Below are 27,751 nucleotides of genomic sequence, written 5' to 3'. Positions count from 1 at the left end.
TTTAAAAGAAATATGAATTCAAGAACTCAAAATCAACTTATCTCAAGAATACTCAAATCTAGAGAAAGTATCCTATATTACTCTTTTTCTGATTTGAAAGTAGATGTAGGGCGTGAGGATGAACTAGTACAACACTATGATAGCCTTACATACCTAGAAGAACAAGATTCTTGAAGAATCTTGAAGAAGAACTTGATTAGAAGCCTTGAAACCCTAGCTTGAAGGTAAACAATCATGAAGACCTTTCTTGAGATTCTCGAGTTAGTTTCTTAAAATCTCTATAGCCAAAAATTATGATTTTCATGAGGGAAGATGAAAATCTGATTGTTTTGAGCTTTTTAATTAGTCAAGAAACTCGTTGATGGCTTTCTTGGAGGTAAAAAGACAAAAACCGATTATTTTCAATATTTTCCCGTCGGCTAATTCGTAACAGCACTGTATAGGTTACTAAAATAGTCATAACTTTTTACTCAGATATTGGATTGACGTGAAATTGGTGGGGTTGGAAAGTAGATTCAATTACCTTTAATTGGATAGGTTACGGCTCACGTAACTCTTAATATTCTAAGAGATATGGTCGTTTAAAGTTGACCTAAGCAGAATCTTACTTCAAAACTTAATAAACTTCAAGAACTCATCAAGAACTCTAATCTTTAAATTTCAAGAACGAAATTACGCTGAATAAATCATGATTGGCGTGTGGGTGAAAGAACCCAACACTATGGAAGCTTACATACCTCTTAGGGATCAAACTCATGGCGAAAATCTGCTACAACACGCAAGAATCTCGACGAACGCTTGATCCTCTCCTCTTTTCTCCTCTTCTCTCTTCTTTTCTCTTCTTGAACTCTCAACTAAAACCCTAGGCCAATTTTAGGATTATAAAACTGAACCTAATAGTATTAGACCCTTAAAATATTACTAAAAATGAATTAAATCTGGTTGGGTAAGGAAAAGACCAAAATACCCCTCTTTATTTTCGGCTAACTTTCCTTAACTGGACAGCCGATCTTCAAAAGGTCATATCTCCCTCATCTGACCTCGAAACTTAGCAAACTCGGCGGCGTTGGAAAGATAATTCAAATATATTTCCTACGGTATATGGTAGTACACCTAAATCATCCTGAGCTATGAGTTATGGTCGTTTGAAGTCGACCCAAAACTCATACTTAGCTTAACTTACAAAATTTCAGATTTTGTTATTTCCAATTTAATTCTTTTTGGAACTCAAGGTGCTACATCTAATGACCTTAACACTTAATAAATATTTAATTCCTTGCAAAAATCTCACCCACTACGAATAAAGGTTCGGGTCTTAGTTCGAAAATTTTCTGGGGTGTTACACGGGGTCTGTCCCAACATCCATCTCAGTATTTTTAGAGGCTTCATAGACAGTCAGTCAGTTAGTATTGAGTCTCTCATTTGTGTATATATGTATAAATATTCTATTTTGAGACTCAAGTTGCCTTTTTGGCCAAATTTTATCAGTTGGGTTGTTTTAAGACCTTTCATTGCATTGAGTTATTCTGTGGAGTTAGGTTTTCGCTGAGTTAAGAAAGCCAGGCCAAGGGTTCGCTTGGGGGCCAGCAATGGTCTTCGAGTGCCGGCCACGTCCAGGGTGTAGGCTCGGGGCGTGACATATTACCTCACTTGGACAAAAAATTTCATCCTTTTAATGTTTTTTTCTTTTTTTTCCTTCTCATTCAACTCTTCTAAATATTATTGGTGTGAGTTATGACTATTTTCGACAAACTTCATTGAAGAATATGTAACAAAATCTACTCTAAATAAAAGTACTATCTTAAACTACAAAAGATAAGTCTATAAACATAGATTTGTTGTCCTTCATGTCCCAAGTCATTGCTGAGCGTTTGAGTTATCTAGGTTAGACTCATTTTTAATTTTTTACTGTTCGAGAATATCTCTTTAAAATGAGTCTACAAACCAAAATTTTTATCTACTTGTACTTTCATAATGCAACAATTATACATACATATTTCTGAACAAGTCGTAAAGTTGCATTGATGAAGCATCTAGAAGGGCCTTCAGAGCATCAGTTTATTGAAGAATGAATTTCTAAAAGGGTCAACAATATTATTTTGTTGTTGTTTCAAATTTATTTTTCTCCTTCTATAAATTTTGTTAGAGTAACAAAGTAACAATAACGAAAAATGGTGAACATTTGACCTCAAACAAGTAGATTGTTTCTAAAAAAAATTATTTATGTTGTTGTGTACACTTTTTAACAGTCTTAACTTATTTATAACTAATATTGATTGTCGAAAACTTTCACATAAATTTTTTGTCACATGGAGTTATTCTATCCATAAAGTTATCAGATTCTATATTTTCCATGTTCCAAAAAAATAGAAAAAGTGATATTTAATCGCTACATTCGAACATCACTCAATTTTAACAAGACAATTATATCATCATACATATATTATGATAAAATATGTAAAAGATAAAAATGATTAGATATCAAGATATTTTTAATCATTAATTATATATTTATAATTCTTGAGATATGTGATAATGTCAAATCATTTATTTCTATTGAAATGTTCTAAAAACCTACTAAAATTTACTTCTTTTTTTCTTATATAAATCGATTATTGGAAAGGTTGTTCAAAAGCTTAGAAATATTATATATGTCCGTGCGAAGCGCGGGTAAATTACCTAGTAGTTAATATATATATATATATATATATATATATATATAATCAAGTTACAGAAGGCCCGTTGCAAGCAACGTGATTAGTAGCAGTTTGGGTTAGTAGTTGCCCAAAATTAACAAAATTACAAACACTAGTTCCCCCCTTACAAAAGTAGTTCCTAGGATGTCATTCCAAACAGCATTATTCGCATACATAGGAGGAACTATCAAAAACTTGGGTTTTCCAAAAGCAGTGCACTTCAGGCCTTCTTTGCTTAGCATATCAGCAACTTTGTTTTGCTCCCTGAATATGTGGGCTGGTGGAGCTGCTTCCAGTTTTCCCATCAGAGACCTGCATTCAAAAATTAGGTTGTTATAGAGGGAGCTTCCTGCATGGAGCATGTTTATCGCTTCGAGAGAGTCTAGATTAATGTCTAGGGGAACAAGATTGTTGGAGATGGCCATAATGAGGCCTTGTCTAAGGGCTATGAGTTCAGCTTGCAAGGGGGTAGTATGGGCTTCCTTAGCACAGAAGCCCACTACCCAATCCCCTTTGTGGTTCCTTATGACACCACCTAAGCCTCCCTCGCCAGTACTGTAAAAAAGAATTATATCATTTGTCAGGCATGTATGGTATGCTCCACATAAAGTCAGAAATTGCCTACAAATCCTGCCTTTACACCTCAAGATGAGATGACACAAAAGGTAAGATAAGGTAACAAGTTGAAATATTTGAATGGTTACTTTTTCCCTCTTGCCTGATTTATTGGGCAATAAATCAAAGTTCATGGATGACTCATTCATGAATCATGATCAACAACCACTACTTAACTTTAATGTCCTATATAAATCCGTGTCATTATCATGTCAACCTTGATCATACAAGACTAATAAAGCTAACTTGAGATAATTTTACTATGCACCAAAAGCTTCTCTTACTTTTACTCAACTTGTAAAAGCAGCTTACATCAGAAAGCAAATCTGCCAACTCAAAACTTGACAACACCACATGTGCACACAAATCTTGATAATAAAATAAGACAGCATGAGATAGCTTACTGTAATTAGAAAGACAGATAAAAGAAGACATTTTCAAAACCTTTGCAGCAAATTGAAAAATATTCTATTTTGATGACCCATGCTGACTCATGCAACAGTTAGTAGTTAAAAGATTCATCAACTTCTCCCAAACTGCTGCGTATATATATAGTACTGCAAGGAATGTTCTTAAACCATCAACCAAAACATAATAATATCTCAGTTACCTTCACAATATAGCCATTCTCTCCAAAATCAGAAGTCACAATGAAGAACTTACTCGGTAGAAATGAAGTGAGTGTTCCCATGAGTTCAGCAGTATACTCATTTGAACGGCAACCAAAAAGACTACTGTCTCTATCTGCTTGCCAAGACCATCTTCCATCTGCAACTTCAAAACACTTGCCTAAAATAAAGCAAAGTGAGTATTTTCCTCTAAGAATAATCGACCTGTTCTTGTATTAGTTATAAAGAATATTAATGACCCTCGAAGAAGAGATCATTAAAATCAAATATTCTTGAATATGCAGGAAAATCTGTAATTAGAAAGATGAACAAACTTGGAGAAAGGATGGACTGTCTTGCACAAGGTATCCGCGAGCATGGTGAGCACTTATATTCATGATGAAAACTTAAAAAGAAAAATCAAAAATTTACCAAGACAATATTTTATTTAAGTTTAAAACTAGTATTTCGAAGTTGAAATTGTGTGCGGACATGAATTTACTTCGAAAAGTAAAGGTTGAAGCATTCTGAATGAAAACCATCATCCCACTAGAAAAATTCCTACAACAAGTTTTTAAATAATTTTACCACTATTTCATATACTGAAGTTCAATATTTATAAATATGGCGCCAAACATCAACTTGCAAATAGTGACATCAGTATTTGCAAGTGAAATCATGGCCAAACACAGGTGGTAATCTAAACATCAACAGATAAAGAGAGCCAAGATGTACAAAATTTTGTGCAATAAGCACTATAAAGATGTATGACAGAAAGTACTGATTATAAAGTCCTTAATTTTCAACTTTAATTTTGCAGTGAGCCTTAGTCCGAAGCTAACGGAAACTTTGAAGGGAAAATTGAGCCTTGGAGCAAAAATTCTTCAAGTAGGAGGGTTGGAGAAAATATTCAAGCAGAAGTTTAGTGTTAAAGATGATGAAGAGCTATTGAATGTTTCTCAATGCTATTTATCAACTACAGCTGGTCCAATAGCAGGCCTTCTCTTCATCTCTACCGATAAGATTGCTTTCTGCAGTGATAGATCAATAAAGTTCTTATCTCCAACTGGAAAGTTGCTTAGAATCTACTATAAGGTACCAATTTTCTCTGTTTTTCTTCTAACTCTTAATTTGTATCCACGTAAAGCATAATCTAATAAGCCAGATCACAATTGCAGGTATCGATCCCAATAAGTAAGACAATGAAAGCAAAAGAGAGTGAAAATAGGGAAAAACCATCACAGAAGTATGTACAAGTAATTACAGAAGATGATTTTGAGTTCTGGTTTATGGGATTCCTTAATCATCAAAAGACTCTGAGATATCTGCACCACGCAATTTCAAGTACTTCAAGCAGCTAAGAAGATAAAACATTTTTTTCATTTTTTTTTCCTAATACGCCCATTCATCAATGAATGTACAGATTTCTTCAAACATGTAACTAGCTCCATTCCTCAATTGAGGCTTTAGAGTTTTTTAGGCTTTGAGCCGTAGCTGTCAACACAAATGTATAAATTTATTGTAAAATTAATGCAGTCAGATTCATCTTTTGGGACTTGGCATAGTCATCACTTCCTATTTGACCGTTTGAGTAGCAGATCGTTACGGGAACCCAAATTTGAGGTAGTGTACATTCTAACATAACAAGTTCAATGCGTAATAACAAGGTACTTTGAGTTGTTAAAGCACTTATCCCTCTTATAGAAAATGACTGTAATGGATATTACTCCCTGAGGAGCTAAGGTATTGTTAAATATCTGATATAACAGGAAACAGTGACAAACTCTATAATGCAAACTGTTACCAGAAAAAGTTGGATAAATTCTTAAAGGGATTAGTAAATGTCTAGAGTAGCAGCGGACATAGTAACTAATTCCACTTATATAAAGATTGAAGTAATGCCGCTTCAAATAAGATCTAAAAGGTTGGTCTTGTAAATATTAACGGGATCAAGATTGAGTAGATGGTCTTAAAAGTGCCAAGAGCAAATACTGGTTAGTTCGCTACTAAATATTATTACGTGTGTGGTACTCCCAGCTTGACATAATAAAACATTCAAATCTTAGGATACCATCTACTTTGTCAAACTTTAAAAGTTTTACACTAATGGAAAGTTCAAATCTATATAAGATACTTTCTGGTATGTATGATTTTATAAGATATATTACAAATTATTGGGGGATTGTGTTTTTTTTTCTTGAGAAAGGTAACATTTACTTCTATATATCCACAGGTATACTATATCAAAGTGTAGTCCCCCTCCAAAAAGTTTTACTTACATCGTTCCTAAGATCTTCTAGTTACAGCCAATCAATAACATTCAACACATCTTCAGTATCTCCTATCACTACTTGTTTACACCAATAGTGAAGCCCTAGGCAGTTTGTCTTTATCTTATGAATATTGTTCTGTTTCCTTCAAAACATCTTTGATTCCTTTCCTTCCAAATTGTCCACCAAATGCAAGCTGGGACAATCCTCCATCTCTTCTCCTTTTTTCCTGCATTTCCATCCTTGTTCAGCATTGTGGGACTTCTATAATTCTCCCAGGCTTTATCCATTTGATCTTCCTCTTATGAATGAACATCTATTGCAGTGTAAAAAGAGATGGAGTCGTCTCCACCCATTCTTCACATAGATAGCATCTAGAACATAGATTGAATTTCCTCTTGTTCAAGTTCTCACGTGTCAAGATTGCCTCCTTTGCCAAAAGCCATGTGATGTAATTCATCTTGTAGGAACTTCTGTTCCCCAAATCATCCTCCAGGGCTTTCCTGCTTGCTGTACCTCAGACGAACTGAGTTCTCTGTATGCAGATTTTACAGTGAATTCTCCCCTTCTCTCCCCCTTCCATTTTAGTCTATCTTCCTCTCCTATCAGAATGGTAGTCATATTCATTGTGTCAAGAAATTTTGCTATGGTTGTCATTTCCCAATCATTTAGTTTCCTTATCAGAGACAGGTTCCACCCTTGTCCTGTCCATAATTCTGCCATTGTTGCTTCTTGTGCTTGGCTCAGACTATGTAGTACAGGGAAAACATGTTTGAGTGTCTCTTGTCCACACAAAATGTCATTCGAGTTAGTTTCTAACATGTGGATGGCTTAAATTGAATAGACACATTTGTTCGTGAGAGAAAACGACAATTTTTAAAAGTAATCTCTCAAGTCCTATAAATATAAGGCCTCTCTTGAAGTAGTGTAAGTTAGCTTGCAATATCCTTGGATTCCCCTAAAGAATACATGGCAAGTATCTCTACAAGCACAGTAAATTTGACATGTCAAACTCTTCCTTCTTCAGTGTTGTTTCCTATTATTCTAATAGTAAATACAATTACTTTCTGTGCTTAAATTACCTTTTAAATATACTGGACATTTCTCTCAAGATTTTTCAAAGGCAAAAGATGGTCAACAAGAAAATATGTTAGTTTACTCAAAAAAAATTAAATCATTTGTCATCCATGTATGGTGTGTTCCACATAAAATCAGCATAGATGGCCTACAAATCCTGCCTTTACACCTCAAGATGAGATAACAAAAAAAGTAAGATAAGGTAACTACCTTAAAAGAGAAGTTAATATAATCTAGAACTGTTGGCCCTATGTAACAGATTGAAATATTTGAATGGCTACTTTTTTCCCTTTGCTTGTTTTATTGAGCAGCAAATCAAAGATCATGGATGACTCATTCATGTTCCAAAGGGGACAATCCAGTGGTGGTGGTTGATCACCACTTAACTTTAATGTCATAATTCTTATCGTTATCTTGTCAACCTTAACTCATACAAACCTAAGAAACCTAACTTAGGATAATTTTAATATGCATTAAAAGCCTGTGAAAAGAATTTAGGGGTAATTAGAACTACGAAAAGTTTAGGAGTGCACTGAATAAACCATGCCAAGTTTAGGGGGTAATGAGGTATCTATATCGATTATCAACTTGAAACCATAAAATTTATAGAAGCATATGATAATATACCAATTGAAACTTGAAGTTTAGAAGAAACCAAATAAGATTATGGAAAAAAAATAAACCATATGTGACTGTAGAGAAGCATGGCCAGGAATGGAATTTACGAGTCGATTTGCATAGAAAAGGAAAAAAGGTCATTGAGGGTGAATTAAACTACCTTACTAGTTATGACAAGATGACTTCAAAATGGAAAGCTTTCCCTTACTTTTACTCAACTAGTAAAAGTAGGTTACATCACAAAGCAGATCTGCCAACACAAAAGTTGAAAACACCACATATGCACACAAATCTTCATAATAAAATAAGGCAATATGAGATTTAGTTTACTGTAATTGAAAATAAAGCTAAAAGGATCATGTTTCAAGACCTTTGCAGCAAATTGAGGAATATACTATTTTTTATGAAGGTATTGTCCAGCTCAGCTTGTGCTAATCCACCAAGTATATATTCAAGATTAAATATATGTATAAAAATTATTTTTTTACCTATATATGAAGTAATGTTTTTTAACAAGATTTAAAAAACGGAAAGGGTCAAAAATACCCTTAAACTGTCCGAAATAGCTCATATTTACCTTAAACTATATTTCGGCTCAAATCTACCCTTCCCGTCAAACAATTGGGTCAAAAGTACCCTTCTTATTAACGAAAGTTATTAAATGTCATGCCACATAAGCGCCAATAGGGTTCCACTGCCACATAGACTACTAATTTTCTCCTAATATCTAATTTTCCCCTCAATACGATTTCACCCATTTCCCCTAATTTTCCCCTCATTTCTCCATTTCCCTTAGAAACGATTTCACCTCACCCCTTTCCCCTCATTTCGCGGCTAGGGTAAGAAACGATTTCACAGATTTCTTCATTTCACGGCTGGGTTTTGAAGTTGACAAAGATTTTGAAACAATGTCAGAATCTTCACTTGAAAAATCGTATGCAAGAAGATGTCATTGTGATAATGATAAGTCTAGTGATGATGAATCTTGTCGGAGTCTTCACTTACAAAAATCAAAACAATGTTGGAATCTTCACTTGAAAAATCTTGCATACGATTTTTCAAGTGAAGATTCCGACATTGTTTCGAAATCTATGTCAACTTCGAAACCCAGCCGCGAAATGAAGAAACCTGTGAAATCGTTTCTTACCCTAGCCGCGAAATGAGGGGAAAGGGGTGAGGTGAAATCGTTTCTAAGAGAAATGGATAAATGAGGGGAAAATATGGGGCAATGGGTGAAATCGTATTGAGGGGAAAATTAAATATTAGGGGAAAATTATTAGTCTACGTGGCAGTGGAACCTATTGGCGCTTATGTGGTATGCAATGTGGCATCCACACGGTATTTAACAACTTCCGTTAATAAGAAGGGTACTTTTGACCGAATAGTTTGACGGGAAGGGTAGATTTGAGCCGAAATATAGTTTAAGGGTAAATATGAGTTATTTCCGATAGTTTAAGGGTATTTTTGATCCGTTTAAAATATATGTATAATAAGTAACTTTTTGACTATACATGCAGTTATATTTTCTATATACACAAAAAAAAAAAAAAATCTATATACACAGTATAATTTTTTGACGAAGGGTGTTCAACTATCACTTTTCAGTCTTCGTGAATCTATCACTGCTACTACCTTCTACCAGCACAAGTATTGGGTAATTATGTCCATCATAGCTTATTCTTATATGATTTCATAGATAGAATCTATATACACAGTATATATGATTTCATAGATAGAATATATTCTTTAATTTTTATTTTTAGTTTTTCGGTAAAAAAAAAAAAAGGAAACCTTTCTCAATTAACTATAGACAGTATACAAAAATAGTTCTAAAAAAAATAAAATATAGTTGTTCTCCACATGTTAATATGACATCTAAACATATTAAGTGGAATACATATGCAAAGCACATCTGGTTAGATGACAAGAAAAATACTCAACAAATATTGTCTATAACGTAATATTAGAGAGATACGACTAATTATATGATTGAACATCATCAAATTGAAATAAATATTTACATTATTGCAATTAACTAAAAAAAAATTATTGGCCATCTTCATAGGTTCCTATGAATTAGAGATTTATATGACGATCCACATTGAATATTCACAAAAAAAATTGCAATATTATTTTGTGCAAAACTTATTATTCAAATATTCGTTTAAATTTTCTAAATTGATAATCACGTGCAACGCACGTGTCGAAAAACTAGTATTCAATTAAGATCACAAACGTCATGTGGTGATATATTTGCCTTTTCAATTAATAAATGTTAAACAACTCACATTTTAAATATTGTATTGATATGTATTGACATTTATTTATTAACAAACAACTCTCTCTAAATAATAAAATTTGTAAGCTAATTTATTAAAATAAATTTACTATTACAAATATAAAACATAAAATCAAGAAAATAAATAAAATGATTTGAGGGATATTTTTGTCTTTACATAGATAATCCCATGGTATTAAATCCAATGTATTACTAATACCCTCCACATGAAAGGTATTAGTAATACCTCCTATAGTACCATGTAGGGTGTATAACTAATCCATGGATTAGTTATACTTAGGCCCAAAAATTCTACCAAACATAGTACTAAATAATACCATACATAATACATGGATTATTTCTCTTAATACCTCCTACCAAACAACCCCTAAGAACTATATAGATCATGTGAAATATATTAAGGACCAAAATAAAGTTCTCCTTATATATTAAGGACTATTTTGGTCATTTTCTCTAATTTTGTCCATCATAGCTTAGGCAGATAGGAAGAAATCCCTAACTTTGTACTCTGCTTTCCCATGATTTATACCCACCAACATAAATTAATAAATTAATAGACTGAAAGCAAAAGGAAAAAACAAAGAAGAGAAAGCAGTGGTTGAACATGCACTGCACTTTGATAAAGAAAATTCTAAAAAAAAAAAGCAAGATCTTTTTTGCTTATTTCTGATGACCAATAGCTGACTCATGAAACAGTTATCATCAACTTATATATATAGTGCTACAAGCAATGTTCTTAAAACCATCAACCAAAACATAATAATATCTCAGTTATCTTAACAATATAGCAATCCTCTTCAAGATCAGAAGTCACAATGAAGGACTTAATCAGTGGAAACGTGGTGGGTGTTCCCATGAGTTCAGCAGTATGTTCATTTGAAAGGCAGCCTAAAAGACTACTATCCCTATCTTCTTGCCAAGACCATATTCCATCTCCAACATCAAAGATCTTATCTAAATTAAAGCAACGTGAGTATTTTTTTCCCGTCTTTTGATGAATAATCAACTTGATACTGTAGTAGTTCTAAAGAGTATTACTTAATGACCCTTCAAAAGAAAAGATCATTAAGATTGAAAATTAATTTTTGAATATGCATGAAAATATGTGATTGAACAAACTGGGAGAAAGGATAGACTGTCTTGCATAAGGCATCTGTGAGCATAGTAAGCACACACATTTGAAGTTAGAAATCGAAAAAGAGTTTTTTTTTTTTTCCTTTGGTAATAAACAGTTGAGATTTTGTGATTGAAAACCAAATAATCCTCAAACTTCAACTTGCAAATAATGAATTTAGTATTTGAAAGTGAAGTCACGGCCAAACACAATTGTAAACCTAAAGAACACATATAAGTGAGTCATGAAGTACTAAAACTCATGCAAAAAAGCACTAATTACATGTATATACAATACAAAGTATTGATTCTAATGTCATTAACGTCGCCACTTCTAATTATGCAGTGAGCCTAAGCCCGAAGCTAACAGAAACTGTGAAGGGGAAATTGAGCCTTGGAGAAAAAATTCTTCGAGTAGGAGGGTTGGAGAAGATATTCAAGCAGAAGTTTAGTGTTAGAGATGATGAAAAGCTATTGAAGGTTTCTCAATGCTATTTATCAACTACAGCTGGGCCAATAGCAGGCCTTCTCTTCATCTCTACTGATAAGATTGCTTTCTGCAGTAAGAGATCAATAAAGCTCTCATCTCCAACCGGGAAGTCACTTAGAATTCGATATAAGGTATCGATCCCAATAAGTAAGATTAATAAAGCAAAAGAGTGTGAAAATATGGAGAAGCCATCACAGAAGTATATACAGTTAGTTACAGAGGACGATTATGAGTTCTGGTTTATGGGGTTCTTTAATAATCAAAAAACTCTAAGATATCTGCAGCAGGCAATTTCAACTTTCAAGAACTTCAATCAGCTAAGAAGATAACTTTTTTTTTTTATTTTGTTTCCTAATACACCCATTCATCAATGTAAAATGTTGATGCAAAAAACAAATTTGCAGATCTGTTCAAACTTGTAACTAGCTCCATTGCTTAAAGGAGGTTTTAGATTTTTTAGGCTTTAAGCCTTAGTTGTTAATACGAATGTATAGACTTATTGTAAAACTAATGCAAACAGGAGGCTAATTCATCTTTTGGACTATCCAGCCATTTTCAGGACATTGACAGTGAGTCTTTATTCATATCCCCATAGCATAATCACACCACCCATACGCTATATAGACTCTACCTAAAAGTTGGGTAGTGTCAAATATCTCAAACTACCTCAATAGTTCAAGCCCTAGTTCTTGAGTAAAATTTGGTCAAATAGGTAAGAGAGGTAAATCATGCGTTATTATAACATGTTCCATAGTACCTCAGCAGCCCCACAGAGTGGCGATTGAAGCCACCGGACTCACAATAGCGATTTTTGAGCTTGGCCTACTGCCTCCCGGACTGTGCCTTGTTGAGGTGAGGCATGTATTGTGCTTACAACCTCCTTTGTTACCATGCAGAAATCACTAATGTTGTGATCACGGCCCCCTTATTGCTATCATAGCACCAGTTCATAATAACAGGTGTTTCCCCTTTTCTAAACCACAATCCATTTTGATCCTCGTAGAAAATAAGCAAATACCCACATCATACAACTAACTCAATTTAGTCCTAAGCATGCTTCCAACATGCCTCAAACATAGACAGACACAATTTTCAACAAGTATAATTAACACTTTGGAACATCATAGGCATTAGTTAAATGCATATACATGGATAAAAAAAGAAACAAGTTCATTATAATATCCTCGGTAAAATAATAACATCCTGATGAAGTAATAACAATTAGCTAACAATCTCAATCAAATCAAGTCATCAGATTGAATTCTCACTGATTCACGCACTTCTCATATAGTATCTAACATGTTCATAATATCCTATGTTGCTAGGATTCGAGCGGGGGTATCTGATATGGGTACAGATCAAGAGGTTGGATTCCTCATCATCTCCATTTTAGGATTCAGAGGCATGGATCCGAGTATGGATGCTCGTGCTGGGGTACGATCAATAACTGTATATTACGACATATAAACTATAAAGTAAATATTCAATTTTAATTGAAGTTACTAAACTAAAAGCAATAAAATTTAATTCTTTAAAAACACCTAATATTTTATTCACACGATATAGGAATGAAGTTATTCAAGACAAGGTGGGAGTGGCCCCTGTGGAGGACAAGATGCGGGAAGTGAGACTGAGATGGTTCGGGCATATAAAGAGGAGATGTAGAGATGTTCCGGTTAGGAGGTGTGAGAGGTTGGCCGTTGTGGGCCTGAGAAGGGTAGAGGTAGGCCTAACAAGTATTGGGGTGGGGTGATTAGGTAGGATATTGCACAACTTCAGCTCACCGAGGATATGACCCTTGATAGAAGGGTGTGGAGGTCGAAGATTAGGGTAGACGGTTAGTAGGAACGCGGGCATATTTTTTTTTTCCATTCAAAGTGTATTAGTATGCTTCTTCTTGTTTTTCCTTATCTTTAAATTTCTATTACTACCTGTTATCCTTTAGTCTCGATATTTTATTTTCTTGTTGTTTCCGCTTGTTAGTGCTGCCTCTTCTTCATCATTCGTTCAGCAGAAGGTCTATCGGAAACAACCTCTTTACCTTCAAGGTAGGGGTAAGGTTTGCGTACACTCTACCCTCCCCAAACCCTACTTGAGGGATTACACTTGGTTTGTTGTTGATATCTAGTGTAATAGCAAAGCATTCTCAAACTTCATATAACTACATATTTATGACATAAACCCAAAAAACAAACCAAATACAATCAATCTATACTCCTCGATCATAGATGTAGTCAAAGCACCCTAAGTAAGTGATCAAAATCCGGTGTGGATCTCACACCCACACTTATGTCGTGTTGACACGTGTGTGGTAGGAATTTCGAAGAGTCTGAGTACCATAGATAAACCATGATAGTAGGGTATCATACCCCTAAACTCTACAATCCAAAAGAAGGCACAAGACTTCTCATATCTTGATTTATAGTTATAACTAACTTTCTTGAGATATTTTCGGTAACACTAATTGCTCTTCTCGTTTTGCATATGATAGAGGCTTAATTCATTTTGATTTTTTTTATATAATTGTGGTGTCTGACCACTTTGCGCACCTCGCTTAATTCCACAAGAATACTTGTTACCTCCTACCAACACAAGTGCCAGGTAACTCAATCCAACATGGCTTAGACAAATGGAAAAATATCAGCTGGAATTTGAACCTCAGACCTCATGGTTCTCAAACCCACTTCATTGATCACAACTCCACACCCTTGGGTGCTCATTTTATTTAAGCTTTGCGTAACTGAACTCATTTTCCAACAAAAATTGACCAACTAGCTTGCTAGATAATATAATTGAAAAACGAATGCAAAGACATTACAACACTCTTAAAATATTATTCTCTCCGGGTCAATTTATGTGGTGGAATTCAACTCAACACGAAGTTTAAGAAAAGAACTTTTGGACTTATGGCCTTGAACTTACCATGAGATTCTTGTGACTAAAAAAGTATGACATTAGGGGTAAAATGAAAAAATTTAAATGAAATATTTCCAAATAAAAGGTATCATTCTTTTGGAATGGACTAATAAGAACAATGACATATAATATGTAATAGAGGGAGTATTAAAGAGTATTACAAATAATTTCTTAATAACTAGATAAGTAGTTTGAAAGATACACATGAAAAATGAATCAAAAAATATTATTATCTTCTTATGCTTCATTGTTAAATACTTTTATTTCTTTAGATTTTTCAAAGGATTGTTGTCCAAAGATAAAAGATGGTCAAACTAGGGAAAAGATAAGTTGTTTACCAGAAAGTTCTAAATCATGTCTGCGTGTTGCGTTCCACATAGGATCAGCATGAATGCCTACATAACCAGCCTATACACATCATGATGAGATGGAGAAAAATAAAGCAAGATAAGAATAACTGCCTTGTAAGAGAAGGCAATACATACAATCCAGACAAGCACATGTATTATAGATCTTACATGTCAGATTGAGATCTTTGAACTTGCCTAATTAAGTAACACTTCAAGGATGACCCACACATGTTCCTAAGGGGACAGGCAAGTGGTGGATATGAATCATCACTACTGTACACTCATATATCATATATCATATCATATCATATATCATCATATATTTATATAACAAAGAACCCTAGGCCCGTCTACGTAGCGCCATCATAAACCAGAATTCTCTTTTAATTTATTTATTTCCAAAACTAATCTTCCTCTTTCATGAAAAGTTGTGACTTTTATGAAAAGTTGTGACTTCTATGAAAAGTTGTGACTTTTATGAAGAATTGTGACTTTTATGAAAAATTATGACTTTTATGAAAGGTTGTGCCCTTTCCAAAAAATTGTAACTTTTTCAAAGAGTTGTGACCTTTCCAACAAGGCACAATAAGGATTTGTTCACACTACTCTTTGTTGTCTATAAATAGAGAAATTTTCTGCCACTATTATTTGTAGGTTTTTTTCCACTCTAGGGTAGTCGAATTCAAATACATTAATTAAGCTTTTTATGAAGCTTGTTTCACTCCTCAAAGTTTTCTTCCTCCTCTTTCATGGAGCTTAATCTTTACTATAAGTCATAGGTATTCATGTAACTATGACAATTTCTTTTTACTATTTTGGTGACTTTTTTTTAATTCCGTTAAAAATTTCAGCAAGGCTGATTGAAAATTGATCTTCTCTTTTGTCCCTTTCCACATGTTTCTTCATATAAACAAAGAAATTTGATTTCAATTACAAAGCGACATTACTACTCTTGCACCTCTCAGTCCACAACTCATAATGCTGCTGAAATGGTTGAATTCATTACATTTGGTTCTTTAGTAAACCAAATTTTTATTGCTGCCACTATTATTTGTAGGTTTTTTTTGCTATAGGGGAGTTGAATTCAAATACATTAATTAAGCTTCTTATGAAGTGCTTTTCATTCCTCAAAGCTTTCTTCCTCCTATTTCATGAAAATTAATCTTTTACTATAAGTCATACTGATTCATGTATCTATTGCAATAACTTTTTGTTATTTTTGTGACTTTTTTTGAACTCTGTTAAAAATTCAGTGAGGATGTTTGAAAATTTATCTTCTCTTTTGTCCCTTTTTACAGGGTTCTTCATATACTTTTTGGGAAAATTGCTTGTGGGTTGTGCTATATTTTATAGCACACAACAACAAATATGTGATAACTAATACGAAATCAATGATGAAGTTTGTTAAAAGAACCAAAAGGATTGCTCTCTTGCTTGCCACAATTAGTATATTATTTTGATTGTTTTTTCTAAGGTAGAAACATTTTATATGTCATTGCACTCTTCCTATAATATTAGTAGAGAGACAATTAGTACACTTCTTTTAACGCAAGTTAACTAATTAGTCATACTTCTTTGTCACTTCTTTTTGTGCATAATAAGAGATCAAGTTTTCTTGAACCTAACAAATGTCCAAAATACATTATAACAAAAATATTTTTTATTGGTAGTAAATATGTACATTAACGAAGAGTACTAGAGACTTTACCGACATTAATTAATTCTCATTAGATTCAATGTTGCTATAGACTTTAGAGACACTTATAGAGAGTACCAATTGCCTCTGAAAATACATATTTAGCGACAATTAAACTATTAATTTTCGTTAAAGATCATTTTTGCTTTAGTGATAACTCTTTCTTTTGATATAGTTTTTTGTTTTTTTTATAAAGAAGTAATAACTCTTTCTTTTGACTTCTTTCAATTAAATTTGTGAACTCTAAACTTGGATACAACTTTTGAAAAATATGTTAAGCAACATGCCTTTTTCTTCTTGATTATTAGGATATTTGTGAGTTCAAGTGCTCACAAAATCATGCTCTGAGATTTTAATATGTTATGTGTCAAAATTTTGGTTTAGAATATCCAGTTGTGAACAGTTCCATTGAGATATCACCATTACTTGGTTGATAATTGCATTAATTCTTTGTAATTGAATACTATAACCATAACAATAAATATGGTTCAATTCAAATAAGTTGGGGCCAGTGATATGAAACCTAAGCAATAGTAATGACTATTCTGAGACAATGAGGAAAAATATTTGTGATGCTAACAATTTTAGGGTCATTTTAAACATTTACATGATACGGCATACTATAATAAAAAAGAGATTGATGGAGGTTCATAAGAAAAGAGCCGAAGGTCCTTTCTTTGAATTTAGTTAATTATGGTTTTTTGTCTCTTCTTTAACTCTGATGTTGTTCTGTATAACTTTTTGGAATTTAGAAAATTTGATTACTTCTGACCAACTATTTCCATGGAGATTTTCTTAGACTTTTTCTTATACTTCAAAATCTCTCTACGACTCATATGTATAACAAAAAGACGAAAATTAAAAAAAATATAGCACTTTAAGATTTCGGAGGACTGCTTTACCTTAAGACAAACTGTTCTTGAAAATGTAGTGTATGTATCGAAAATACGAATATTACTGAATGATCATATGTAAGCTTAATAAAATAGTTCAATCCCGTGCGAAGCACGGGTAATTTACCTAGTATATATATATAAAAGAGAACCTTAGGCCCACCTATGTGGCGCCATCACAAACCAGAATTCCCTTTTAATTAATTTATTTACAAAATTAGCCTTCCCTTTCATGAAAAGTTGTGACTTCTATGAAAAGTTGTGATTTTAATGAAGAGTTGCTACTTTAATGAAGAGTTGCTACTTTAATGAAAAGTTGTGACTTTTATGAAGAGTTGCGCCTTTTTTATGAAAAGTTATAACTTTTATGAAAGGTTGTGACCTTTTCGAAGGGCTGCAACTTTTCTAAATAGTTATAACCTTTCTGATAAGGCACAATAAACATTTGTTCATACTACCCTTTGTTGTCCATAAATAGAGGGATTTCCTCTCATTTTAGCACAACGAAAATTCTGAACCGCCTCTTCCTCTTCTTCTTCTTCACAATTAAATATTTGTATACTTTGTTCATGTTGAGTGGCTCACTAACACTATTGCTTATGTTACAAATCCTGGTATATATTTTTACAATCATTAATTTATAATTTATGCTTATACTATTAAGGCTAAATGATAAGATGTAATGATTTTCATTTTCCTTTACATTATTAATGTTTGTTACTACGTAATCTTGTATGTAAGATAATATAGTGTTTTAGTTTTAATGCTTGATAGGTTTTAAGTATTATTTTATAAATTTCGTGATATTAAATTCCCGCGCGAAGCGCGGATATTTTTACTAGTAATGTTATAAATTCAAATTTTTCATCTTGTCAACTTTAACATACAAGACTGGTAAAACTAACTTGAGATAAATTCGAAAGTATATGACGGCTAGCCTAATAGTAACAATATGATTCTCAACAATCTCCCTCTTGAGATTAAAAACTATTGTTTTTAGTTAAACAAATGCTTAATCATAAAGAATTACCTACAAAATAACCAGTTAATTTCGTGGGAAAGAAGTTGAGTCAATTAAGCCTAATTAAACTACCTTACTAATTCTGAAGAGATAACTTCAGTATGTGAAACTCTCTTACTTTGGCTCAACTTACAAAAGAAGGCAGCATCATAGAGCAAATCTGTCAACTAATCTAAAGTTTAAAAAAAAAAAAATACACATGTGCACACAAATCTTAATGACAAAATGAGTCAGCCTCATATTAGCTTACTGTAATTGACCAGACAGCTAAAAGAAGACACTTTCAATACCTTACGCGCAAAGAGAAAAAGTTATAAAAGGAATTTAGAAAATAAAGGGAGTGGTTGAACATGCACTGCACTTTGATTGTTTTTAGAATATTTCAAATTTCAATCAACAAAAAGATTATTGAAGACAACCTTTTTCTTCTTGATACAAAAGAAAATTCTGAAAAAGCATATGCATGACCTTTTTTGGTTATTTCAGATGACCCATAGCTGACTCATGGAACAATCAGTTAAAAGATTCACCAACTCCTCTACAAGCACCTATATATAATGCTACATGGACTGCTTTTAAACCATCAACCAAACTTAAATATTTCTCACATACCTTCAAAATACAGTAATACTCCACCTCAAATCAGAATGACAATGAAGAACTTACTCCGTGGAAATTTGGTGGGTATTCCCATGAGTTCAGCAGTATGTTCACTTGGAAGGCAGCCGAAAATACTACTTGCCCTATCTGCTTGCGAAGACCATATTGTTCCATATGCAACTTCAAAGAACTTGTCTCAAATTAAGCAAAGTGAGTATTTCCCTGGTCCCTTAATGAAGAATCAACTTGATCAAACCCTTGAATGAAGAGATCACAAAAATAACAATATTCTTGAATATGCAGGAAAATATGTCATTGGTAAGATGAACAAATTGGGAGAAAGGATGGATTGTCTTGTACAAAGCATCCGTGAGCATGGTAAGCACTTAAGTTCGCTACAAAAAACCTGAATATATTTATTGAAAATATTACTAAGATAATATTATGTTCAAGTCGAAAAATAAGTATTTGAACTTGAAGTTGAAAGGAGTATTTGGGAATTGAAATTGTGTCCGGACATGAATTCTGTTTGAAGAAAAAGTTTGTAAGAGAAAACAATTATCTCACTCAAAAATGCTACTCAGACAAGTTAATTCAATACTACACCTGTCTTTCAAATGCTAAAATCACAAACTGTGAATGCTGATGGACAAACTTTACCTTAAGTATTTGCAAGTGATGTCATGATCAAACACTATTGTAAATCTAAAGAACTCAGAGAAGTGAATCATAAAGTACAAAATTCATGCAAGAACCACATGCATACATGATAGAAAACATTGATTTTAAATGTGCTCTAATTGTGCAGTGAGCCTAAGCCCGAAACTAACAGAAACTTTAAAGGGAAAATTGAGCCTTGGAGCAAAAATTCTTCAAGTAGGAGGGTTGGAGAAAATATTCAGGCAGAAGTTCAGTGCTAGAGATGATGAAAAGCTATTGAAAGTTTGTCAATGCTATTTATCAACTACAGCTGGTCCAATAGCAGGCCTTCTCTTCATCTCTACCAATAAGATTGCTTTCTGCAGTGAGAGATCAATAAAGCTCTTATCTCCAACTGAAAAGTTGCTTAGAATCTACTATAAGGTACCACTCTGCTCCATTTGTCTTTCAACTCTTAATTTTCTAACCACGTAAAGCATAATCTAACTGCTTCACAATGGCAGGTATCAATCCCAATTAGTAAGATAATGAAAGCAAAAGAGAGCAAAAATATGCAAAAGCCATCACAGAAGTATATACAAGTAATTACAGAGGATGATTTTGAGTTCTGGTTTATGGGATTCCTCAATCATCAAAAGACACTGAGATATCTGCAGCAGGCAATCTCCAGCTCAAGCAAGTTGTGAAGACACTTTTTTTTTCCAATGAGCTCGTTCTTCAATGTAAAACGTTCATGCAAAAACAAATTCAGGGATCTGTTAAAACTTTGTAACTAGATCCATTGCTCAAAGGAGGCTTTTTAGGTTTAAGCTTTGTGCCCTTATGAGTTAATGGAAATGTACAGACTTTTTTTTTTTGAAACTGGTAGCTTTTGTAGACTTATTTTCTTTTTTGAGATAGCAAGAGATACGAATGTATAAATTTATTATAAAACTTGTGCAGATAGATTGGTTTTTTTTGTAGATTCATTTAGCTTTCTACTTGTCCTTAGAGTAGACTTTATGACCCAAGTGGTAGATATGAAAACAAGAACAATATGCTAGTTATAGGATTAGCATTTTAGATTGTTTATATGCAAATTTAATACTGCATTCACAAGCTTTGCTGCCTTCAAGTTCTTTTAGTATGATATATAGTGTCTTCAAATTATTTATCTTTTGGATAAAATGAAATAAGATATAAAATCTGCAGTTCAAATTGTGAAGTCAGTTTGAGGGATATTTCCATGTTGTAATTCAATATGCTGAGGCCGGAAACCGCACTATATCAATTTAAGAATCTAAGTGATCATCATCATTTTTCTGGTCTGTAGTTTCCTCACACCTTGAGAAAAGAAAAGGTGTAGCCATTCTCACAATGGAATGCTACCCATTCATGAAAAGTTAACTGGTATCATCATCCAGAAAATGATGAACCAGCCAATTTGAAATACTAAAATTGGCAGTGTGTTTAACTTCTCTGCATTTTACACTATCAAGTTACATAAATGATAACCACAGGTAACTATTTAAAAAAGGTGGATTTAGTAACCTGAAAATCTGGGCAAGTTACCTGCTACAAGACGTTAATATACACTGTCAATGTAAAGGTAACTTACCTACTATAACATGCTAAAATACAGATTCAACGTGGGAAAAACAATGTTATACTGTCACTAAATATAAATTAAGCCATTTTACAATCAGAACACTGGTTCCTATCTTGCAGTCTGATAAACTTCTTTGGACAATTAGTTAAAATATGGCTCCTGTAAAATCCAAACTATAGGCAGTTACAGGTAACACAATCCAACCGTGGATAAGCACTGTCTCACACACACGAAACCTGAACTGGCAAATATAATTGGACAGGTCGTACAAGAAATGCAATCAATCAAACCATCATTGTTGGTATAAGTTCACATTCAAGCTAGCAGCAATGGACTCATTTCATTCACAATCTGAAAACACCTACAGCAAACAATGGTGCCTACTAGTAGTTTACAAGGATGATATACAGGAGTTTGATATCAAATAACTGAAAAGCAAGGGGAAAAAAACAAACTGAAAAGCAGGGAAATAATCTACAACAAAAAACTTGATGCTTAACAAAAGGCAAATTAATGGGAACAAGGGACTGACAGCAGGAGCTTCCAAAGTCATATTTTAGGTCTTAGGCAAAGAATGTGATGATTTCACTGCATGATCCCCTTCAGTCCTTCAAAGACATTGCTAAATCAAGTACTGCTCAAAGTAACATATCTGGCTCTGCTAAGCTTCCAGTGAAGTTTATTTTGCAGGATTCAGGAAACTGAATTCCAGCCTCCTCACACCCTGCTTTAGTGATTAGGGGACAAGACCGTACGTCTAGATATTCAAGATATTCACATGACTTCATAAGCTTCTTAATTCCTTCAACAGTTATCTTTGGACAGTTACTGACCTTCAAAATCTTCATCCCCAACATAAAGTTTTCACTTCCTAATTGTTGAAATGCAGCATCAGTCAACTCCTCACAGCAGCCAATGTCAAGAACCTCAAGCTCTCTGCATTTGGAAATGATGCAGTCCAATGACGAGTCAGTAATATTCAAACACCAATCCATCCTCAGTTTCCTCAGACTATTACTACAAGAAGCTGCCAGTGCCTTCATAGGCTCATCTGATATGTTACGGCAACCACCAATAACGAGTGTCTCAAGATTTTTGCAGTAGTTGGCCAAGGATAAGATGGAGTCATCACCAACTTTGTAGCAATCCAACAACTTCAATGTCCTAAGTGTTAATGAACAAGCTTCAGACACGCTAGATATCCCAATATCACCAATATTGCTGCATTTGTTAATGTCCAAATACTTTATCCTCCGGCAACCTTCAACCAAAACAGAGAGACCTGAGTTGGTAATGTTGGTGCATCCTTGCAAACCTAGGTCTTCTACATAATGGCAATTCTTGGAGAGAGCTTTCATTAATGAATCTGAGACAAATCTACAGCCAGCAAGATGCAACGTTCTCAAGTCATGACACCCCTCAGCAACAGCTGAAAGCCCCTTGTCTGTGATCTTTCTGCAGTAGGATACATCTAAGGACTGTAAAGAAGAGAGACTTGATCCAATCGCTGTCAATCCTTTGTCTGTTATGCCTGTAAATTTGGACCAGAAAACCACGCAAGTTAAGTCAAGGAAGCATCTGAGCCTTAGATTCGCAACAAAGTTACACTTTCTCTTGAAAATTGGAATACATATGATATAACTACACTATCCTCCCTTTTGCTACCACTTCAAAAACCACATAGCAAAAAAGACATAACCTTTACACAGAAACACAAAATCCTACAAATCTTTAAAAAAACCAACCATAAATTCACCTAAAATCCTCCATAAACCCCATTACGCCCTTTTTATCATAAAAACCATTATTACAAGATAGAAAAGAGGAAGAGCCAGTCTTCACCATATCGGGTCAAAACCTTTAACATTTCAAACAAAAGGTTTTAGTCAAAATCTCAAAATTTCCTTTATGTCCAAGTTGGAAACAATACACCCAACACCCCACAGACAGGGGGGCAGAGCTAGTAAGGGCCCAGGGGTTCATCCGAACTGGTTATACATGGTTAAAATTATGTTTTATGTATTTCAAACCCTCTTAGTGAAAATCCCAGCTCCACCACCCCACACAAAGACGAATTCAAGATTTTAAATCAGCACTTAATGTGAAATATCACTACACATACTACAACTCATTGGTGCATTTGGCCACTCCTGCAGTAGCTCAGGTTCACTTCAGCAATGAACATTCAAATTCAACAAATTTCAAACTACAAAAGTTTTAAAAAATACAAAAACGGACCTTTACAGTTCTGAAGATTGAGAATTCGTAAGCAAGAGAAAGCAGTAGCAATAACTGAAAGATCAGAATCAGTAACACCAGGATAGAAAGATCTAGAAACCGATTGAGATAGATCAAGCTCATGTAATCGAGTGAATCGGGCCGCGATTCTTCTGAGCATGTGAGGCCCGGCCCGAGCACAAAGTTTCTTCCTTTCAGTACTTTGAATACGAAGCCACCGCTTACATACCTGCCCGAAAACTTCCTTGTCTTTGTCGTCTCCCAGCCTCGACAGTACGGCCCGAAGCTCGTCGTCGCCGAGACGGTCGTTTATACAGTAGATTGAAACGACGTCATTTTGCAGATGAGAATCGTCGCCGGCCATCGGAGAAGTTTATGGTTCTGATCCTACTGGAAAGAAAGAGGAATTATCTTTTCATTTTGTGTTTGTTTTGTTATTTATAGGGTTTTGGACTATATGGTGTATTAATCAACTATACTGTGATTTAGCAAGATAAAATTATGTAGTATTAAATATTTATTGATTTAGTGTAAGCATTAAATAAGAAAATTGAACATGAAGAATTATGAGTTGGATTAAAGCTCTAAAGTTTTTGTATAGTAATAGTCCTTCGTTTCAAAATATTTGTCATGATTTATACTTAAAAGTAAATGATAGATGGTCTTTGATTAATATTATGAGATGTCTTTTTTATTATATTAATATAAAAAAATTACAATTTATAGTGTTTATCATATAATTTTTTAGTACCTTTAAAATATTAAATTAATATAATTTAACTTACCTTTGAAGATTAATTAAATTGACTCTCGAGAAACAAAATATTATAACTATTTTGAAATTGAGGGAGTAGTTGGAATGTGGTGGTTACCAACTTATGAAGCATAATATATACCAACATTAGGGTCGTTTGGTAAGAGCTATTAAAGAAAATTATATATATACAACAATTTTGATATTATTTAATTTTTATTTAGTAGTGTTTCCAAATTATGTTCAACTAATATATTATGTTCAATATTATTCTTACACATAATAATAATAATAATGGCATTAACAATATGGGATAGTATTTATATTCTAATAATAATACACTTTATTTGATATTATTTTTATCCTAATACATCTTATTGATTTTATACAGTAAATCAAATCATCGATAAAAATAATATCAACATAACTAATAACAACAATATTAATCTCAATATTACTAGTAATACACTATATTCAGCCTTTGTTACAATACATCTTACCAAACGACTCCTACAAGATTAAATGATTAAATTCCAACTAACATATAGTATATTCGCATTAAACACCCTTTATTCTATGTACTATCTTATTAATTATTATTCATTATTTGTCCTTTGGTATCCTAAGATTAATGACTCTCAATTACATTGTTGGCACTAATTGACACAAGGGTCCCATACTCAAATGTTTAGGTCAATTTAATAATAAGTACACATAATATGTATCATTTACATATCTTCTTGTCACTTAATGACAAAATTAATACATTTAATACTCATAATTTGATGTAAACACCATAATGTAAGTAAGCTTTCCCCCCAAAAAATTGTCTGCAAATATTCATAATCTTATTCCCTTTCATGTCTGCAAAGTATTCAGAGTGATTTTCATTTGCAGAAATGATTTTCTCCCAACCCAGGGTTCGAATCCGGATCACGCACTGCAAGGTCCATTCAGGGGTAGCGCTCCCCACATGATTTTCTCCATACCCAAGACTCGAACCCGAGACCTCTGGTTAATGGTGAATAAGAAATGATTCATCTTAGCAAAATGTAAGTTTTGAAGTAATGAGACTTGGAGGATTCCTCATGCTGCTCCCTAGGAACAATAAATTCCAGCTCTAAGGATATCACAACACCATGTAGATTAGCTAAAACTGGCCAGTAGAAGTTCCTCAATCCAACTTACAACATTACCTGGAATACCTGAAATCTTGATTCAAGTAGCAAAAAAAACACCAGATGTGAATAGATGACGGACGATCAAGCAAATTCAAGACTTTATAAGAAGATCCTTGAAAGATCACTGGAGTCCTTATACACCAAAAGGATCATAAGGAAGTAGAAAGAACAGCCCTTTCCTATTGATCTAATTTGTTAGGAACAACTTGAAGGCCAACATGAGAATCATAGCTTTGGTGGAGAAAACCTGAAGAACAGGGCAGGAGAACACAATCTCATTGCATAATTCACATATAGAATTAGCCACAGCACCATCTCTTAACCAGATATAGCCGAGTGTGTAGGATTTCTTCCGATCTTTCAAAGAAAGAACTTTACCTCAGGAAGTACATTTTAAATACCATTCTTCTCTGAAATACTTCATAAGCTTGTCACTGGATCATGAGGGACAGAGAGGTATAGAAGTAATGAGTTGAGCTAGCATCAGTATTCAACAATCTCTTTAAGAAAAAAACTGAGAAATCTCTAAGGGCCAGTGGCACACAGTTCGGAAGTGGATGGACAAGGGGCCGGGCCCCTTACCCTTCTCCACTTAAATACCGAATCTGTAACGTGTGCCTGACTTACCCATTACGTGTTGCAATCTTACCACTAGACCAAAGCCCAGGGAGTAGTCTTTCAATAAGATCTCAATGACATTCAAATTATGTAGAGTTCGATGCAGCACAATAGCCTCAGGCCCTCTGACCTTATAGCAAGTTGTATCCTTCCAACACAACGTTACATGAATAAACAGTTATAACTGATAGGGTTCCAGTACATTATTAGTGTAGTAGTATGTCAAATAGGATTCTTAGCTATGCCCGAATCTACTACCTTAGTCTCTAAGTCTAATATTCTATAATCTATACATACTGATTTAAACTTTTGGATCTGCCTTCAGTTATTGTTCATACCTGCTTGTAAGATCTTTAGATTGAAGCAATGAGATAACAGGACCCAGGCGACGAGTATGTAGATTCAGGGTTGCATCGTCCCAAGATTTGCAGCTGAGTTTCCTTTCATGACCTCTTTAGGCCCATCAAAAGTTCCTACATATGCTTCAAATCAAAGCATGAGCCAGAAATACATCTCCAACAATGGCAGCACAACACCTTTAATCTAAATTTATCAAGACAGACACTGAACCAAGCCACACAAAGAAAGATCCTTTTGCATTAAGTAGGTCAAGAATCATCCTTCAATGTGCAGCTTCTAATATATGGTCAATAAGACCACATATAAAACACAATTTGTTAAACAGAAAAGAAACATGAAACACGGCAGGAAACTGTTCGCACTTGAGGAAGGAGAACCCCACTTCTCCTTCTGGACCATACAATTTGATGCACCGACAAAATGGACGAAGATCATTGAAGAAACAGTTGTCCACTACCGAGCTTCTCCCTTATCTCTCCATGGTAACATTCTGCTAACAATTTACCAATTTCAATGGCAATAGCTTAGTAGACAATGCCTTGGGAGACCCACAAGAGGAACCCAAAAGTGTCACTGCAGGAACCCAAAAACCAAGGACCATTGTACAACAAGATCATCCCTGCTTTCAACGAAAAATTTGAAACTATACACTCCTGAATTTAATATATGATCTGTAGACTTCCAAGCAACACTCATCATGTTCTACAACCCCTTCAAATTTATCTCTCTCTCTCTCTCTCTAAGTTAACATGCCACAGCCTAAGACATTGGTTCCACCTTTATACATGTCTGAATCTATATAGTTTGATCTTCTACAGTTGTCAAAGAACACTCTTACATATCACAGCAAGATTTCCTTATCCGTGAAACAAACATTCCAGATAACCACCTACTTGATGATGATGAACAAGATTTTCATAAGCAGTAAGAGAATGATAATGAATATCAGGTAAAACCACTCTAACAGGAATGAGAGAGCAGAAGTCTACAAGAAGCACTCTTTATAAGGATTCAAACATGCTCAAAGTAAGTGGACACCAACAGTGGTTATAGACATATTGCATTCACTACTGTTAAAAAGAAAGTGTTC

At 33.9% G+C, this 27,751-nt stretch overlaps 3 protein-coding genes across 5 annotated transcripts; 2 read left to right on the top strand and 1 right to left on the bottom strand.

Moving 5' to 3' along the window:
* The first annotated feature begins 3,859 nt into the window (after nt 1-3,859).
* On the top strand, nt 3,860-12,330 carry LOC125818763 (putative GEM-like protein 8). Of its 3 annotated transcripts, none has more exons than XM_049498281.1 (4): nt 3,860-4,115; nt 4,225-4,299; nt 4,740-5,014; nt 11,918-12,330. In XM_049498281.1, exons 1-4 carry the CDS (start codon nt 3,962-3,964, stop codon nt 12,113-12,115), a joined length of 702 nt encoding a protein of 233 aa, XP_049354238.1. In that variant the 5' UTR covers nt 3,860-3,961; the 3' UTR covers nt 12,116-12,330. The 3 variants fall into 3 exon arrangements, with proteins under 3 accessions (XP_049354238.1, XP_049354239.1, XP_049354241.1); XM_049498282.1 differs by lacking the exon at nt 11,918-12,330 and adding an exon at nt 5,098-5,445 and having other exon boundaries at nt 3,878-4,115; XM_049498284.1 differs by lacking the exons at nt 3,860-4,115; nt 4,225-4,299; nt 4,740-5,014 and adding an exon at nt 10,914-11,152 and having other exon boundaries at nt 11,643-12,330.
* Nucleotides 12,331-19,081: 6,751 nt separating this feature from the next.
* On the top strand, nt 19,082-20,714 carry LOC125818760 (putative GEM-like protein 8). The gene is made up of 4 exons (XM_049498275.1): nt 19,082-19,472; nt 19,566-19,640; nt 20,071-20,345; nt 20,426-20,714. The coding sequence occupies exons 1-4, from the start codon at nt 19,220-19,222 to the stop codon at nt 20,606-20,608; spliced, it is 786 nt and encodes a 261-aa protein (XP_049354232.1). The 5' UTR covers nt 19,082-19,219; the 3' UTR covers nt 20,609-20,714.
* A 1,117-nt stretch (nt 20,715-21,831) lies between these two features.
* LOC125818752 (uncharacterized) lies at nt 21,832-24,133 on the bottom strand. The gene is made up of 2 exons (XM_049498267.1): nt 23,749-24,133; nt 21,832-23,041 (listed from the first exon to the last, which is right to left on the bottom strand). The coding sequence occupies exons 1-2, from the start codon at nt 24,110-24,112 to the stop codon at nt 22,149-22,151; spliced, it is 1,257 nt and encodes a 418-aa protein (XP_049354224.1). The 5' UTR covers nt 24,113-24,133; the 3' UTR covers nt 21,832-22,148.
* Between the last annotated feature and the right edge of the window lie 3,618 nt (nt 24,134-27,751).

The sequence above is a fragment of the Solanum verrucosum genome, unplaced genomic scaffold, assembly GCF_900185275.1.
Source record: "Solanum verrucosum unplaced genomic scaffold, falcon-dt-bn FXZP01000252.1, whole genome shotgun sequence".
NCBI lineage: Eukaryota > Viridiplantae > Streptophyta > Magnoliopsida > Solanales > Solanaceae > Solanum > Solanum verrucosum.
This window is presented reverse-complemented; position numbering and strand designations above follow the sequence as displayed.